Raw genomic sequence first — 19476 nt, 5'->3', positions numbered from 1 at the left:
GTTATGTAATGGCATTGTTTCTTCTAACAAAACACTACAGTACATTTCCCATGCATTTAGTGAAAGTGTTTTGTCTTTAAAAAGCTAAATACTTCCTCTTACAGTATATCAGTACAGTATGTTACAGAACAGCACCGTCGTGTGGTTGACCCATTACATGAAACTGGTTCATAATTCTGTATGAATGGCCTTTGCAATTAGAATTGAATTTACTTCTACAGCAATATACAATAATTATATCCCCACATAGAACATTGTACCCTGGACATTGACACTTAATGTATCATCTATAGCATTTTCGAAACCAAAATACATAACTTGAGCCCACAATGATTCAAACGATTTTGAAAGGCATCAGAAAAATAATGTTGTTGTCATTACTCTCATATTTGGGGTTGATCCGATTTTTTGGCTCTACTTTTAGATAAGCTTTAGATTTTGAATATCACGTTAATGTAACTTCGCTTATCAAGTTGCTCTAAATGCATTAAGGACTTTATATCAGTGTACCATTCCCTTTTTCCTCCTTATATATTATCAAAATAATGAGTCAACCAGATGTGATGGTTTCACACTGCTAAACTATTCCACGGTATTTTGCAAACATATTAGAAAGGAGTAAGCTACTTAATTTAACGAATAAGCTTAGAAGGCACAAGGATAAATATACATTTTTCTGATCTTGTTTCACACCTGCTAAATGTTTTGCCTAAACTGACGGAACTTCTCTCAGCCAAAACACAGCGGTCCTTAATTTGTAAGAGCACCCTCCTGTGGTCACTATCACACATTACAACACATTGGAACTCATTTTCTAAGGTTATTATAATGGAAAATCTAACATCAAAACTTTTTGTTATTCCCCGTCCACCGAAAAAAAAGTGTAAATGTCATATAACTTAAAATAAATCATTTACCAAAAACCATTGATAAACAATTAACATAATATATACACGTTAACTAAATACATTATGGATAGTTGAATTGAAGATTCTATTGCATTTCATACTGGTTATTATGACAATTATTCAATTGAATGATTTTTGCTTTCTTGTGCTGGTTTTATATTAAAAATGTTCAAGGTACTGAATAAACATATTGTGAATATACAATCAAAAAACCTGATGAACAGAGGATCCAGGGAGCATTGCCCTTTTTGTCTTTTTCTTTTTGCTATTCCCGCTGAACCTCTAGCTCTCTGCACTAATGAGCTTATATTAGATGTCACCAGAGGTGCAGAACAGAAGGTCTCATTATAAACGGATAATTTATTTCTGCTCATATCTGTTTCCATCCCTTAAAATCTGGCAACACTTGGGAAAGATCTGAGAAAACTGCTAAAACATGAACAAGAGTGATCTCATGCGGATTAAAATTGGCTGCTAGAAAAATCATCTTTAACCAGATGCTTTTGAAGATGGCTGGAAATATGTTTACAGTTTGGGGATTTGGGTTACTTTCTTATATCTCTATGTACAACACGAGTAATGTAATGTAATGTATCATTGTATTTAAACTTGAATTATTTAAACTATAATCTTAAAAAAGCCTTTTGGAACAACAGATCTACATACTTATTTTAACATTTCCTATTTGATATCCCTAAAACATTATGACTGTTTGCTGATATCCTATAAAGTACAATTTATTTCAACTGTACCGTATCTGCAGACCACAGACTTAATATGTAAAATATTGTGCTTCCTGGTATTACTCACCGCTTTGAACTCTAAAGGTCGAACCCTGCTGTCGATGAGCCATAACTGGATTATTTCAGCCCTCTAACAGAGTCAGTTATATCTCCTTACGAACACAATGGACTCCTGCAAGGATGCAGCTACTGTAGATACGATTAGTGATTTATGGGAAGCTTTATTGTATACTTCAAATTTCATCCATATCTGGCAAAAAGGGTTCTTTGAGTTTAAAGTGTGTTGAAAGTGCCTTGGATCTTTTCAAATATAGACCATATGTTCACTATCTGACATTCACATGCTGAGTGTTGTCCTTTACTTCTGCCATGGATGTTTCAATTGATTTCTCCCAGAGTACAGTCTTACATTTTTTCCTTTCGTGACTACATGGCTAAACTTTAGCTGCCGCTTTGGTAATGTAAAATCTTCTCTGTCACATTCAGGCTTTATTGCAAATGTTCTTAATTTTATGATCAGAGACTTTAACAAAACATTGCTCAACAAATACAATCTCTCCTTACAACCCTTACCCTTACTGCAGCATACCACACCCTCTGATATGTGATTACCTAGTTGTCCATTGAAGTATGGGCTCACATTTCAAGTACGTCTGAGAAAAGAAATCAGGTGTGTTATGTCTTATATTGTTTAAAACATTAATGGTTACTGTGTTAAAACCAAAGACAGGAAAAATGTGTCAAACAGCAAACTGTCATCCATGCCATTTTCACTTACCTTAAAAGGACAAAGAGGATACTGTCAACCATTTATGCCACATCATTTGTGAATGAATGTTAGTATGATGGTGTGTCCCTGTACAATACGGGTTATCTGTGTTGTGTACTTGGTCACAAAAGACACATATTATGCACTCAGTAATATTGATTTCTTTAATTTTGGTTTGTGTGTTTGACATTTAGAGGTTTTTTTGCATTCAGATTGAAGCTCGACAACGTAGGCCACTGGTTTTTTAAAAGGAAAGAAAAAGAAGGTTGAAAGTTAAATGAGACACTTACAAAACAAAGACTGCCTGCTGTTACAGTAGCTACTTAAAGAGTCTTGGAATTAAGTGTCATATCCATTAGGCTCATTTTGCTCAGTTTACTTCCCACAAACTCATGTCCCCTCAGTCTTCAGCGCTGAAGTCATCAGTGCTCATGCTCTGCTAAATGGACACAGCGTTCTTCTGCATGGCTTGTCAAAGGAAAAGAATGAGTGGGCAATGCATCTTGCTGCAATGACTAATTTCTAGTCCACACTTTCTAGTGAAAGCCTCAAGTGACATCTCTAAGGGTGAACAAGGCTACCAGATCTACCAGAAACTATCTTCACTTAAAACAACTTTTTACAAATTAATAAGAACCTGTCATGGAAAGTGACAGCCAGTCACCCACCCTGAGTCTGTGCACTTATCCTCCCTGCTTATACACTCTTATTGTGACAAAACAACACTATAAAAAATATTAAAACAAAACCACAAAGGCGGCGTTTCTTTTGTCTTGAAAATAAGTGGAACGGAACATAGTGCAAAGTCATCTCTATGGGAACCACGCACAGCTGACCCGCGCTGTCCTGGCATCATAAATTAAAGGTGAAAATAAAATAAAAAGTGATAACCATCAAAGTCACTGCAGGTCTGCACGAGAGTTCACAAAAGTTCTGAACAGCGTGTGACCTTCAAAGATTGCTCTTCATCTTCCTAACGTGGCTCTTCCTTTTAGTCCCGCTTTCTTTAGAGCTGTCAGAGTCTTCTGAAACTCTGATTCCTCCATCCATTCTTTCAAGAGTTCACTTTCAGAGCGCCAAAGTTTGTTTGCGCTTTCATGCCTTCGGCTCCTTCCAGCAGTGTCCTAGCTCCGAGGTGAAACAAGGCATCTTGTCCTCGCCATCACCTCAGGGTTCACTAAAAGGCCACAGACAGTGCATCTGAAGGTCAGGTGCTCCTGGTCACTTCCTGGTCTTGGACCTCTTGACCTTTAACCCTGGTTAATGGATGCCAAGGTTATCTAACCTTCAGAAAGAGGTACAAAGATGGAGGGGGTGGAGAATAAAAAACAGAGAAAAAGGACAAAGATAAGAAAAAGTCATTTAATCCAATTCCTTCGCCTATTGATTCAAATGCCAACCATGAAAAAGGGAAAGAAAACAGGCTCTGATTGCTGTGAATTGGCTGGAAAACCTAAGCAGCCGTGTCAAGTGGCTCCTTCTGATTCATAAACAGTGACAAACAGTTGCACAAACAAATCCGCAGACAAAGAAAACATTGTTGAGCACTGCAGTAGAAAGAGGGCTCTGCAGAGATCAAGGTGAGACCACTGTCGGCAGCAGCAATTACACCAGGAAGCTTCACAGCCACATGCTTAGAATAACCTGAGTGGATTATGAAGTAATTACCGTACTCAAAAAGATGTCTTGCTTTGCTTACATGTTAGTGATATTTGTATTTTCTTTGTATTTTGAATCATCTCATCATGTCCTAAATCTTTTGCTGTTGCTGTGTGTTTAACTAAGGGCAATGACATATATTTCATCGTACCAATTCAATCCAAATCAATGACTGTGGTGGGGTTCAATCCTCAAGCGTCTTTGAGCACCTGATAGATGAATACAATGTATTATTATTATTTTGTTTCTAGCACTGTCTAAAAGATGGATTAGGCTTAGATCTAAGCGTCAGACTTCCTATAGATGTTGTAGTTCGTCCATGGCTTATCGCTTTTGTTGTTGACTATCTTGAGTAAATCAAATTTGCAACTAATTCTTGGTGAATTAAGACCTTTTTTCAACAGTTGCAAATACCTTTTACTGGATATTTACGGCAGTAGCTTATACAATTACTTGATTACTTATGTTGTGCCAAGAATAAGTTCTTCTTATACAACATAATGATGCTGTGTTTTGCTCATTGGCCTACACGACAAACCAGCCTGAAATATCTGATTAAAACACACTTGCACAGTCCTGATGAGTGTTTGAGATTAACATGCTTAAAGAAAAGTTGTATCTTTTATTTTTAACTGTAACACTGATTGTTGCCTAATTAGTCACAAACCAATGTAAAACCACATTTTCTTGGCTTTAAGAGCTTTTTTATTTTTTTATTTGCTGACGTAAGACCATTTAAAAATGATAACTTCATTTGATAAATGTCGCAAATGTTGTGGCTGCTGACCTTCTGCAACTCTTCTCTTAGCCAGGAGGGAAGGGGCTGTCCGAGGCGATGCAGCAGCTTTGACAGCTCCACGTTGTGTTCCCTGTAGTACCGGGAGAGATACGCGTGTGCCTGAAGAGAGTAGAGTAAGGGTGAGAACAAAATACATAAGAAGATGAGCAGACACTGATGGTGAATAAGGGAGATGGAGTGAGAGAAAAAAATGTGGTAAGTCAAGATACAATTAGTGGTCCATGAGGAAGACAGAAGGTAGAGTAAGACATATGGAAATAGACAAGGAATTGGGAGAGTCATTAGCAAGGAGGAAAAAAAGTAAGAATGGAAAAAAAGGGTTGGAAAGAGGGATAGATAGAGGATAAATTAAATTAGGGGGCAAGCAAGAAATTGAGAGAGATTAATGAGGTGCCACCATCTTTAGATTTATTTATTTCTCTTCAATAGGACTTTGGGGCCACTAAGTGCCGACTGGTAGGGCTAGGGAAAGAGAGGTTAGAGAAAGAGGGAGAAAGATACATGAAGGATGTATGAGATCCATTATCTCCCACCCTCCTCTGTAAATCAGTTAACTCCCTCCATCTTGCCTCTCCCCTGGTGTTCTTTTTATTTTATTTCCTCCTCATCTGTCCTTTCCTATTTCCCCCTGGTGGACACTCAAATACAGTTTAATTACAGGTGACACTAAGACACAACCATTAGCCATGTGTGAGCACATGAGGGAAGACAAATTGCATCTATGTGCATTTGTCTTCATGTGAGAGCAAATGTGTGATTCATTGTCGGCCAGGTCTGGTCTCTCCTCTGTGGAATCAGAGGCCAGCACAAAGATTTATGGATTGGATTTTCTCCTTCCACCTATCCCTCGCTCCTCCCCCCCCCCCCCCTCCCCATCTCACGGGTGTTGTGTCACTATTGAGTCCTCATAATTAGGTTGTAACTTTCTGCCTGGATCTGATTGTCTGACAGTTTCCACCCCAACGCTGAGCCCGGTGGGAAATGTTGCCACAGCAATGAAGGGGACTGTGTATCACTGTCAGTCAGGCTGCTGCTTTTTCTGTTTTATTAGACTCTTTTTCTTACTTTTCATTCAATGCATATACTCGTTTGCCACACTGTGCACTTTTCAAATGAAAATGTAAACATTTACCTCTGGCTCCATGGGAGGGTACTTTCTCCCTTTGCTCTTCCCCAAACACTTTGTCTTTCCCCCCTCAAGGAGCTGGCACCAAAAGCCCTTCTGAGGGTCAAATCTGAGAGAAGAGAAAAGGAGAGAAAGAATTCTTAATAGAAATGTAAAAGAGAAGTCAGTTCAGTCCGGATATAGAGTAGTGTCTCTTCTTTTAAGAAAGTAAGCTCATCTTGGACTAGACATAAATGCCACTACGCATTCAACACTGTCTGGCACTCTCCTGCTATCGGTGTCTCTCTAACTGCCACACTGTCTCGTTTCATCTCTGTCTCTATCAGCCTCCATCTCCATGTCGCCTCTCTTCATAGCGCAGCCCTTTTCTAGATATAAGCTATTCTCCATCGCACTCTCCCTCTCAATGCAGACTCACAATAATCACAAGTATAATTTGTTGGTTAGTTAATGCAGTAATACACTGGTTATTACTGTATTATGTATATATAGCATCGGGGCATGTATACATATCATCTTAATTAGTTTTGATGTATTGCTTTCAATGTAATGCTTATGTACTCCATTTGAAACATTCTAACTATAATATATACAGTATGTTGTTCTATCTGTTCTATTCTTTCTTTAAATAACCAGATAAAGATAAAGACATCACAACTTTACATTTTTGAAAAGCAGAAATTCAAACACATGGCTCCCAAAGAGAGATAATAGCATTGAGATAACAGATATAACGTAAAATCACTGAGGTATGTGTCCCTGCTTAGATGGGTCCTTCTTTCATTACTGAAATGTATATAAATGTTAGGCAGGAAGATATTAATACATTTGATCGATGTATAACATTTTCCTCTTGGCTCTATGACCATCCCTTTTGAAGCCAAATTGCCTCTCCTATTAGCAGAGTGTGAAGGCTCCCAGCAGCATGTCATGTGACAACCTGTCACCTGGAGACTAGGGTGACTTTCACGGCAAAGTATTCTGGTAAAAACATGTGCTTGATGTCCCATGTATATGCATGAATACATATGCATCTATTTAAAATACTTTATGTATTTTCTGTACGTTCATATACAGAATATAAGTATTTAAGTTGTGTTTTCATGTGTACAGCTCTTGTGGGTATACTGTATCTGCATGTGTACAGATTTTCCATACATATCTTAATCCACTGTATGCATAATGTTGATTTCTTAGTAATTTTGCATGCATGTATACATCCATACACCTTGCTTTTGCAGTATAGTACAAATCATTTCTAAAGAGGTAAACATATGGCATTGTTAACTGCTATCTGGCGGTGAGAGTTTGAGGGCTAATGTGGTTGTGACTGAAAAATGCAAATATGTGTCTTTATCTGCATGCATCAGTGGGTGAATAAAAGGGAAAAAAGACTGAAGTGCTTCTCCTTCAGTTTCCCTCTGATAGAACAGGAGGAGGAAAGGAGAGGGGGATTAAATAAATAGGCTGCAGTGTGGAGGATCTGTCAGACCGCTGCCATGTCACAAGAATGAGAAGGAGAATAGAAAGATTAGGCTTTTGTGTTACTCCACACACACACACACACACACACACACACACACACACACACACACACACACACACACACACACACACACACACACACACACACACACACACACACACACACACACACACACACACACACACACACACACACACACACACACACACACACACACACACACACACACACACACACACACACACACACACACACACACACACACACACACACACACACACACACACACTCAAAATGCATCTCTTTACAATTTATATGCATGCATGTGAGCTTGGGATTCAGAACAGACGGACTCTCTGTCCCAATTTGAGCTACACATTTGAGATGTCCCTGTCTGGAGATTTGAGGCTTTGTGGGCCTTCTGATGAGAGGTTCTTGAGGTAAATAAACTGTTTACCACTCCTCCCAAACTTGAAGGTCATATTCTCTATGAGTTGAAACAGAGCATCAGGGGGCCAAAGCTAGAATATGCTTACCTCCGCTCGAGTTTTCACTTCCAATATATTACACATATTAAAGACTGAATACATTGGTCTACATTTTGTTCTCTGAGGGGGACATGACACTGACACCTTTTTTTCAAACACCATGCATGCAGCCTTTTTGAGTCCTGGTGTAATGTGAAGAGCTTTCTAATGATTAAATCCACATGTGATTTGGCTTTTGCTATATATATATTTGAATAGAAATATACTTAAGTAAACAAAGCACTAAGTGAGGAAGAAAATACTCAGGGAGTGTCAGAGATTGAGCTGTCAGGAGATTGTTTTTTTCTTTCTAATATTGATCAAAGAAGAAAGCATTTTAGAAGAAAGATAATTATTTATTTATAGTCAAAATAAAATAAACTTTTCTGTTCATCTACAAAGGACATATTATGAAAAATACAAAAAACACTAATGATTGCTTATTTTCAAAGAAAATATATTTCCTCTTCCAGGTCTCAGGAGGTTATTATACCGTATCTGTGTTTCAGAATATACACAGGATGCTGTTAACAACTATTGGGAATGTGCCTCAGGTGATCAATGGTCAATGCAGTTGATCTTTTGTGACTACAGCTACATGATAATGTATTTGCCTCTTTTATCTGAAAGACTGCAAAGATATGTTTGAACTGTAGACGTAGTTGCATTAGTTATTAATCTCGGTTACTCACATTAGTTCTTTGCTGCTTTAATTCTTTCTGATTGGCATTGAGCAGTGCGCCAACATTTCCATCCTTGTTTATATTGAGACAGCTGTGACACAGACAGACAGGCACTGTAAGTGAGACATTCAACGCTCTGTTGGGATCTGATCCCGGGCCAGCAGCATAGGATGCTGACGCTGATAAAAGAATAGGTATACAACTTTATTGCTTGAACATATTCATGTTTTCAATATGTAATACAATTATTATTTGTGAACTCCAGATTTGTACAAGCAATGTAATCAGTTATTATTTTTGAATAGATTAGAAAGTATGCCTGAAATATGAGTGGCAGGAGATTAAGTGTTGAACATTGATCAACACCAATTTGAGTAATTAAAGCTTATCAAGTCATTCCTCAGATTAAGCCTTTCACAAAAATACCTGCCACATTTAGGCTGCGAAATGTAGAGAAGACGAAACGGAGAACGAACCGAATTCAATATCAAAAAAGTCTTCCATCCACACGGTATCAGCTCGATAAACGTGTCCGTCCACACAAGACGGATGGGCGTGTGGCGCAGTGGATAAAGCCTTGGTGTTGGGATCAGGGGGTCACAGGTTCAAAACCCCACTGCAGTCAGCATGTCGTTGTGTCCCTGGGCAAGACACTTCACCGCAAATTGCTCCTGTGGGGATTGTCCACAGTATTGAGTATGTAAGTCGCTTTGGATAAAAGCGACTTACAAGTAACATGTAATGTAAAAGACCGCTCGACCCGCTGGAGATGCTGTAGTACATATACCGGGCCTGTAAGTGGCGCTGTACTTCCGCCACAAAATACACCAAAAGCAGCGAATAAGACCCCAGAGCATGGTTGCCATGGTTGCCCTTCTGTTTATTCTCCGCGGTGGATTGAGCAACATGTAGTTCATGCCTCCCCGAGGCGAGCGTGTGCTCCTGCTGTAAAAGGCAGGTGCACCGCACCCACTGCCACTAACTCTGAGCCTGGCTCCCGAGCAGGACGTTCTCCCCGGTAGTCCACCAGCAGATGAAAAACACCCACCTCTCCGCCTTCCAAGGGACGAGGGAACCGTGCGAAGGGGTCTGCTGGAGGCTCCTGCTGGGTGCACTGTCCTGCGAGATACCGGGAACTGGCTCGAAACACTCGGAACACTGTTTTGTTGTTGTTGGCGAAACACATCAGCAATGACGCGGGGGTGAGCAGGAGAGGTGGGAGAGGCGGGGCTATGTCGTATAGGGCATACACACGGAGCCGTTTGGCCCCCCAGAGCGTTCCGTCCGCAGACCTACCTATCTTGGGACCCGTTACCGTTTGAGGGCTCCGTTTCCCCGGTTCCGTTACGGCCAGTGTTGTAGTCAAGTCACCAATTCACGAGTCCAAGTCACATCTCGAGTCCCCACTTTTCGAGTCCAAGTCCGAGTCACCTAGGGAGAGTCAGAGTCGAGTCGTAGTCCAAGTCCGAGTCACCCAAGGAGTGAGACTTTTGGGGCCCCTAAGCAAGCTTTGGCTTGGGGGCCCCCTCACTCTAGCGTGTTCTCACTACACACAACACGGAACCAACTTTTGTCTTATGATGTTAGCATAAGTACACATATTGTATAAATAAGCATACACACCGTGGACCTAACCTACTCTAGGGGGGTTCAGGGGCATGCTCCCCCGGGAAGATTTTTTTTTTAAATATTGAAGTTAAAAACATCAATCTGGTGCACTTTGAGAGCAAAATTAAGAGATCTATGGATACATCTCTCAACACCCATATGGAACAGAGCTGTAAACAGATTTTTCTGTATGGATATTTTACAAATCACTTAAACTGTATTCCTGTTTTGTCATATAGTATTTCATAACTGTTTTTAATTTATTCTCTCTGGCTGTCCATCTCATAATGTTCACATAGAAACTAGCTGTCAATAGGAATATCATTCAGAACAATTATAATTTCTTGCAAAAATCTGTCATAAAAAGAGGTTGCACATTTAAATTCAGGTGTTGTTATGGCAACGTCAGTGGCCAAACAGCCACATTTACTGCTGCAAATACGTTCAAACATGCTGTCGATACGTAAAGCAGTGTCAACTATGCCACCATTTCAGCTGACTTTTTCTCAGAAATACTGTCACATAACATCCATATATTTCAGTGCTAGGTTGATGCTTAGCTAAGCTAACTATGAAACACTTTAACTGACAGGACTCCGGATCAACTGTGTACTGTAAGGTAGCTTCTAGCTTCATGTCGAACAGTAAGTCAACATTTTCCATGGAGAGCTTTCTTTGAAATTACCAGGTAACGCTAAAAAACATTACATTTAGATTGTAAGACAAAGTGTTTATTTAATATATCTGGCTAGCTATAGCTACTTGCTAACGGTTTAGCTTACCCCCGCGAATCAAAGTAACGTCAACGTAGCTGTAATTTATGCTTTGCTTACATATTCGCATAACTTGGAAGTTTACTGACATTTACATACCTTGTTTACCTGGCTCAAGTGGTGGCTCTGGGGTTGTTGTGTGAGCAACCACTTGAGAATTGTCGTATTTTTTAAGAAAATGTTTTCTTATGTCCATCTTCAAAAACTCTGAGTCTGACTGACAGTTTATTTTAAACATTGTCACAGCTCACAGGATAGGTACCTGTCAGCCAATAAGACAGATGTTTATTTCCATTCAACTCTCTGGTTGGTCTGGTGTCTTGCCTCTGTTGCATTCACTGAACACGGGAAATTACAATCCTGTCGTCCTCTCCTGTGTCATGATGAGGTTCAGTTAAAGCACGGTTAATGTATTATATTATTGACTCAATAATATAATACATGCCTTTGAGAGTAGGCAATCTAGGCATATTAACACAATTAATTAAACATACTTATCACGGCAACGGTGTACTGAGATCTTTTTTTTTTTAAATAAAAATAATAATAATAATAATATTAGTTTTTTTTGCTAGGGGGCCCCTTAGTGGCTGCGTGGCCCTAAGCGGCTGCTTATGTCGCTTAATTGGTCGGGCCGACTCTGCGAGTCATCATTACCTGTGTTCGAGTCTGAGTCCAAGTCACCCAAGGAGTGTCCGAGTCGAGTCCGAGTCATCATTACCTGTGTTCGAGTCCGAGTCCAAGTCCGAGTCACCCAAGAAGAGTCCAAGTCAAGTCCGAGTCACAAGTCTTCATGTATTAATCTTCGTGGATATATGTGTTGAAATGTAGCTGCTCCTCTACATTGCTTTTATCCTGTCATGTTATACTAATCTGTCTATTGAACTGCTGTGAAGCTAGTTTGGCTACAATTCTTGTATAAAAGGTGCTATACAAATATAAAGCTTATTACTAATATTAATATTATTATTTGTATTATTATAAATTACCTTTAATATGTCTAACTATATTTAAAATGAGTTACCTTTCAGAGAAGTGATTATATTTGTATGCCAATATTTTTCTTATGGTAAAGTTTTCATTTTGCAATTTAATTTTGATAGTAATAAGATCGGGACTCTTGTTTTTGAAGGAACTTTTACCGGAAGTCAATGGTCAACGGAGCAGTGTAAACACACATGTATAATGACGGATAGATGACGAAGAAATTAACATACTAAATAGTTGCATTCGGTTTTTAGCACCTGGCTGATAAGGGCGTACGTTCTTACGTTGGAAATGATTGTATCCAAGCAAGGGTGTGCAATAAACAGATACCCTGGTCGTTTCTCAATGTCGAGTAAAGCTGCTCCAGAGCCACTAGTTTGAAATGAGCGAGACCGACGCAGACCTGCGCAATTGCGACCGCCGTCTTGCTAGTGCCTTGCATGATGATGGTTAGCCTTTTTGTCCGACTTGCTCTGGAGGCTCGACTGCATGAGACGTTGAAATCTCGCGGGACAAAGACGCCGGCAGCCTTGAGAGCGAGGCGGCGCAGTTTCTCTCCACGGGCTGCGGAAGCGAAATGCTTGATGGGAAACGACTCGCTGGTATCTCGAGCTGAGCGCTCATTGGTGGTTTTTACCCCGTGCTGGTGATGAAACTCTCCAATTGGCTCGGCTAAAGTTTATTGTTGTTTTGTGTCAGTTTTACGTCGCCACTTCCATTCACATTTTTCATCATTGTTCCACAATGTTTATCATCATGAAATGAATATCTATATATTTTATACTATACTTGCACTGCTTACCGTTTTCATACTTAACTTTATATATCTTAGCATATTCATACACACTGTTCATACTGCTCACAGGCTACTGTTTATATCTAGTGTATTCATACCCCTCACTGTTTATTTATCATTCAATTCATTCTATATTTTATTCTGTAGATTGTGTACATTACTTTTCACTTTACTGCTTTTTTCACTCCTGGTTAGAAGCTAAACTGCATTTCGCTGTCTCAGTAGCCTAACTGCAATCTGTGCAATAACAATAAAGTTGAATCTAATCTTGAGCAGGAACTTACTTAGTACATACTGTATCTGACATTAACGATTAAACACATTTGTGCATTCTTTCTAAATGCAAACCGAGTCAAGCCGACTCCGAGAGGAGAGACACCTCTGGAGATCAGAAGAGAGAAACTTGCTCTGTCATACTGGGTCAGGCTACAAGGAAGTGGAGAGGAAAATATCACAAACAGAATACTACAGGATTGCAGGGAATATACAAAGATCCAGGGGCGTGGGTTTGGCTGGACAAGTAAGGAGAGAACGAGGGCATATGCAGTGGAGACCATAACGTTTGCCAAAGCAAGCCCATTTAGCAATGTTCCCCCTGTTAGCCTTTTACACAATTCTTTGTTTTCCGAGGCTAGGAAGGATTCTTATTTATTATATTCTTTTATTATTGTACTCCTATTGTGTTATTTAATATTGTAGTTATTGCCTGTACAGCACTTTGGTCAACTGAAGGTTGTTTTAAATGTGCTATATAAATAAATAAAGATTGAGCAAGTGACTCAGAAGACATGTGCTACCAAGCAAGCGTCCTCGACATTGAGAAACACCCACTGTCTGTTGTGGTTTTCAAACACAACCTGGCACCAAAAACTGGCAAAGAAGAGGTGTCCCATTTTAAGGCCCCACTGTTCACCAGTAGATGGCAGGATTCACAAAAATGTGGGTTTGGATTGTTAGAACCTTAATATCTAATCATTCCTATGATGCATTCCAGGTTAAAGGTGCGCCAACAACAGGAGCCCTGAGGTGGAACAGACTGGTGAGAGAAAGGAATAGAGACTTACGTAAGAGCCTGGGAGTAGTTGAAGTGAGGAGTGACTCCCAGGAACTTCTGGACTTCATCCATCACTGCTGCAGGGTCAGTTCTCAGCTGATGGCCATCTATGATCATGACCTAAACACAGATACATTCATACTGTAACAATGGGTACTATTTACAAGCTAGTAAGGTAGTAACAAATAACTTTGGTACTGAACAAAGGTAATGGCATGGTGGCGGCTTATTTGTGTAACAACATCTACAATTCAGGTAAAGCAGTAGTAAGTGTAACATTGTGTAACACCCATCTAAGTTCATTGAAATCTAATAATATTGTCAGCCATTCCTTCAGTTAAATTTGTAATAATCAATACACTATATAGAAGAAAAAAAAAGGTTCCTTTCTCTCACTTTCTTCCAAATATAATAACCAAAAATATGTTTAACATACACATTTAGAATAACAAAAAGTGCATGTATGTCTGTGCCTGTGCATACCTGGTTAGCAGGGTAGTAAGTGAGCCACCTGTCTAGGTGAGAGGAGTACAGACCGGGGAGGAGACAGCGGTTCTGCAAGGAGCGGAGCTCGGCCGGGGCTCCCTGTCTTGCACTAATGACATCATAGAAGGTGAAGCGCAGGGCTGCATGGTCCTCATGAGCTCTTTGATGCTAGGAACGTAAGCAGATTCAGCCATATATGCTTAAAAAATGCCCTCTTATTGTACAATTGATCTCATTCCTCCTCTTAAACATGCACTAGTATATTTTAAACCTGGATGGACACCATCTTTTGTTGTTAATGACATAACATTTGAGCAGGTATGCTGTTGAAATGCATGTCTTATTCATCAAAAGGACTTAAGCAAGAGATTTCAGGTTCCTGTGAAATGTTTCGCACTGAGACGTTTAATAAAAATCATGTTCATTAACTCCAGACTCACAGCTTCAACTCCAAACTTAATTAAAATCAATACAGAGATAAAGCAGGTCATCTAATGAAGCAGGGAGCTTATGAGAGTAAAAAAACAACAACATTTATCAATCAAATATCAAATACATTTTGTGTGTTTTTGTACATACCTGATACCAGCTGTAGGCCCTGTCGGAGGGGTTGATAAGCAGGGTGATGATCTTGGCCTTGGGCAGCAGGGCAGCGGCTCGCCGGGGGGACTCTTCTGAGGGGAAGTAGTTAGCACTCTTCTCAAATAGGAAGTCAGTGCTAACATTAGAGGGCACAGGGAAAAACTCCATGTACCTGAGGCAAGAGACAAACAGAACATTGAAAGGAAATGCTACATAAACACACTTGTGATACACACTTCATACAGAAGGACTACAGCATTACACATCCTTTTTAAAGTCCGATACAGTCACAAAAGAATGGCCTTGTGCATAGACAACAAGCCTAAAATTGAATTGATAGCATATTTTCAATGTGTTTAATGACACAATTTAAGAGTTAAAGCTTTCTGGATGACTTTGGAGATTGCACCAGCTGTGTCTCTGTCAGCTAAGTAACACATTTATGGGTCAATTTAGGCAGCCATATGTCTGCAGGCTTAAAATATCACTGTGAAGATGTTTTTGAACTGTTTTGATCTGCTTAATGTATCATTGAAATCTGCAAGACACATTCAAGTCTATAACAACCTTGCAAAAATGAAAAGTGGATGTCTATAATGTCCCTGTTCACCTTAGGTTTCACCAATTAAAAGGAACAGAGTGCATGAAAGATAGGTGTGTGTGTCTGTGCTCTCACCAGTCAATTCCTTTGTGGTAGTTATTGGTGTTGAAGAACTGGACCTCCTCGTAAGTCTTTGGACTGGGAAAGTTACTGGAGATGGAGGGATGCATGAGTAGGAAGAGATAAAGTGCTGTCGTTCCTGGAAGAAAGGGCATAATTCATAACTGGCTCGTTAATTCAGCTCAGTAGAGAGATGTCTTTGTGTGTGCGTCAGTATGGGTGAGAGCTGTCATCCACTGATCCATATTGGATGATCTTTTTCCTCGGCAAGATTGATATCTTGCTGATAATGCCGTGTGTGTGTGTGTGTGTGTGTGTGTGTGTGTTTGTGTGTGTGTGTGTGTGTGTGTGTGTGTGTGTGTGTGTGTGTGTGTGTGTGTGTGTGTGTGTGTGTGTGTGTGTGTGTGTGTGTGTGTGTGTGTGTGATGATGATCACAGGCCTCCCCATCAAATCGTTCAAAAGCATTTGACACCAATAAGCACTGGGGCTTTGGTCGTGCCCTCTGTCTCACCCTCAGCAGTCCTCTTTTCACCCTGTCCTCCTAACACTACTCCTATGCATTGTATTACATCCCCTCACCCTGTTTCCTATTTGCTCCAACATATCTTTCATTGCGAGGCACACACCGCAATAAAACGAGAACCGTAGTTGTTGTAAGAGTGCTAACGTTGCTGTAGTGACCCCTCCTCCCATTTAGTAAACCTTCATCCGGTAATTAGCAGCATTGTAGGACCTCCTCACCTCTCACATCAAACACCGGCAATTAGAATTCATGAGATAACATGAAGGCTGCTCTATGGAGCCAAGTAGCGTAGACATCTCCTTTTTTTGTCTCTTTCAAAGAAAGAAAGCCATACAAGGAGAGGTTTGTGGCTCAGCACTGTATCTCTGTGCATCTAAAGTAGATAGTGGGTGGAAGAAAGGAGGTAAGAGCCTCCTCCTTTGTCTCCCTTTGGCAGGACCAAGGGAGCTGTGGGGATTAGATGAACAGGCTCTGATGTTGATGATCTCGACACCTGGGCACACAGAAGAGGTGTCTCTGTTGTGTGTAGCTCACCTGTTTTCTGTGGCCCTATGACCATGAACTTGGGTAACCTGTCACAGGTTTTCTCTTTAGACCAGATGTCTTTATGTCGTTTGTCATCACAAGGGTTCTTAAGAGGCAAAGACAAAGGAATAGAGGTTAGACTCATGGTGTAGGCTGCATATAGAGATCAAGTATAAACATACATGGCAATTATTGAGTTCATAGTATTTACTACATAGAATGACTGATTTATATTATTGTTTCACTTACTTACAGAAAGCTATTTAATCTTGAATTCCTTCTTTTTCAGACGTGTGAGACAAAGTTAGCACGGTGTAGAATGAATTCTCAATAAACCATTATAAATTTGACTATGACATTTGGGCAATTTATCAATATATACTTTGCAATTGTGTATGGTGACATGTTCATTCTATGGAAAGATAAAACATAATAATATTGCATTTTTTCTTTCGTTTTTAACATACAAAAGAGAATAGTTTTGATCTGCTCACTTTCCACATCAAACAGCTTTTACAACCTGTGTTATTCCTGAACATCATTGAATCCACATAATAACACTGAATTGTACATAAAAAAATGTACAGGCAAGTGCAAAAACACACAAGCCAGTACATGTGTTCAAATATTCAAGCAAACACACCTGCCAGAGTGGATTCCTTTGTTCCGGAAAAAGCTGGAAGTACTTGTGTGCAAGCTGCAGCGGTGGGAGTGTGTGGAGTTTCAGGTTGGTCCAGGATCGAATGAAGGAAGCCAGGTGGACAAACGTGTAAAGACCCAGCCGATCATTGCCATAGTTAGACAGATGCGTCATGAATATACTGATCTAGGGTGGAAAACAGAGACAGGGAAGGAGAAATAAATGGAGAGAAGGAAATCACAAACTGTTGTGTGCAAAATTGTGATAAAGTCAAAATATCATTTCCCAAGTTCCCATGTTTGTTATTAAAAAAAAAAGGGAGTGCGGTAAATCTAATTATTGTTGTTGTGACTGCAGTGGAAAGCTGAGATTATTTCTCAGTGTGTGATGATTTTAAAGTCACTAACAGAGCAGCAGTCCATTGGGTATCAACATTTGCTACCACTTTTCAAAGAGTCACACTCACTTTTTGTGATGCAAGACTATAATAACTTTTGGCGCAATACAGTTTCAAATATAAAGAGAAAAACAGACAGCCACCGGGTGATGGGAGAGATGCAGCTACACACAGGGAAAGTGTTTCCGAGGGTGTTGGTGTGTGTTCATGATAGTTAATGTGTGTGAGGGAGAAGGAGAGACTTAGAGGGAGTGAAGGAGCGATAGTGTGTTGGTCCAGGCTATATATCCACGCCTCAGTGCTTTTATAGGCTGATCAAAGAGACAAGCTAAGATAGCTGCCACACACACACACACACACACACACACACACACACACACACACACACACACACACACACACACACACACACACACACACACACACACACACACACACACACACACACACACACACACACACACACACACACACACACACACACACACACACACACACACACACACACACACACACACACACACACACACACACAGACAGACTCCTTTTGTGATTGGAGGGAGCTTGGGAACGTGAAGCGTCTGGATGAAACGGTAACATCAGCCATTAAGATATGAATTATTTGGTGTGTGTGAGTGTGTGCATGGATGATTGTAAGTATATTTAGGAGAATGTCTACTATGAATGTGAATGAACACACACATACACAGAAAAAGACATACACAAGCACACACAGTGAATTTCCTGGTGACAGAGGACTGTCGGTGCTCCTCTTTAACGCTGAAGGTTGCTGCAGATACAAAGCGACACAGTGTCGGGGTTTGATGGATCAGCGTCCGGCCGACCTGGAAAGCTGTTCGGAATACTGATTGCCCCCGAATACTGATGTTTGTGTGCGTGTGTGAAACACTGTGGGAGGGCCTGTGGCTAGTTGTGTGTCTTTGTGACAAAGAACGCAACAGAGAAGGAACAGAGAAGAGCAAGGGTATGCATGTCAGAGCCATTTTTCATGTGTGTGTCAGCATAATTGTTTATGCAGCTGTGCGTTTGCGTTGTCAGGGCAAATGTGTGCATCTGCCAGCTCCTTCCTATCTTGTGCTCAATCTAAGCTAACCAGCAACGCATCATCCAGCAGCGCCTGCTTCATATCAATCCGGGTGATGTTAGGGCAACAATTTGTAACCACTGTCAAGGCATCACCAAGCACTCAACCAGGAACAACAGAAACACAAGCCATTAGGAAATGTTTGCTTGCTTGTCCTTTCCAATGACAAGAATGTCAAAACACAGAAACCTTGCTCTTCGAAGCATGGATGGAGAACTAGAAGCACTGCTCTAAGAAGAGTGTAAGAATTCAATTTGACAGCGTCTCACAGGAGACATCTATTCACATTTGGGATTGAGAAGGGATTTTCTTAAGGCATGCAGCCGTGTTTGAGAGTGTGTGTGTAAAATGAAACGTTTTTTTACTAATACACTACAAATGCAGACAAATCTGACCTGCGCGATCACAGGCTGTAAACCATTTCAGACTCCACTTCTCCCTCTTTGTGTTGTTTTGTGCTTTTTCTAAAGCAGGCAAGGTGATCAAAAAGTGATTTATGTACCCTTCAAACCACTCAATACCCTATGATATTTGGCCGAGGCGGTGAGGTACTGTATGTGTGTGTGTGTGTGCCGATGTGTGTGCATGAAAGTAATAGAGAGGGAGAGAGAGAGAATGAGAGCGAGAGCGAGAGACAG

General features: G+C 40.4%; 1 protein-coding gene across 3 annotated transcripts in view; it reads right to left on the bottom strand.

Moving 5' to 3' along the window:
* Positions 1–2558: 2558 nt before the first annotated feature.
* Positions 2559–19476, bottom strand: part of ndst3 (N-deacetylase/N-sulfotransferase (heparan glucosaminyl) 3) — a 43731-nt gene continuing 26813 nt past the window's right edge. For 2 of the 3 annotated variants that reach the window (XM_079653975.1, XM_079653976.1), the window contains 9 exons: positions 17340–17522; positions 16706–16802; positions 15663–15786; positions 14984–15158; positions 14402–14572; positions 13929–14038; positions 6011–6113; positions 4867–4977; positions 2559–3700 (listed from right to left, as the gene is read on the bottom strand). In XM_079653975.1, coding sequence (XP_079510101.1) covers positions 3671–3700; positions 4867–4977; positions 6011–6113; positions 13929–14038; positions 14402–14572; positions 14984–15158; positions 15663–15786; positions 16706–16802; positions 17340–17522 — 1104 coding nt within the window. In that variant the 3' untranslated portion in view covers positions 2559–3670. Of the gene's footprint in view, positions 3706–4866; positions 4978–6010; positions 6114–13928; positions 14039–14401; positions 14573–14983; positions 15159–15662; positions 15787–16705; positions 16803–17339; positions 17523–19476 lie in introns of all 3 variants that reach the window. The other variant, XM_079653977.1, reaches the window with a different exon arrangement.

The sequence above is a fragment of the Notothenia rossii genome (assembly GCF_949606895.1).
Source record: "Notothenia rossii genome assembly, chromosome: 1".
In the NCBI taxonomy this organism is placed as follows: domain Eukaryota; kingdom Metazoa; phylum Chordata; class Actinopteri; order Perciformes; family Nototheniidae; genus Notothenia; species Notothenia rossii.
This window is presented reverse-complemented; position numbering and strand designations above follow the sequence as displayed.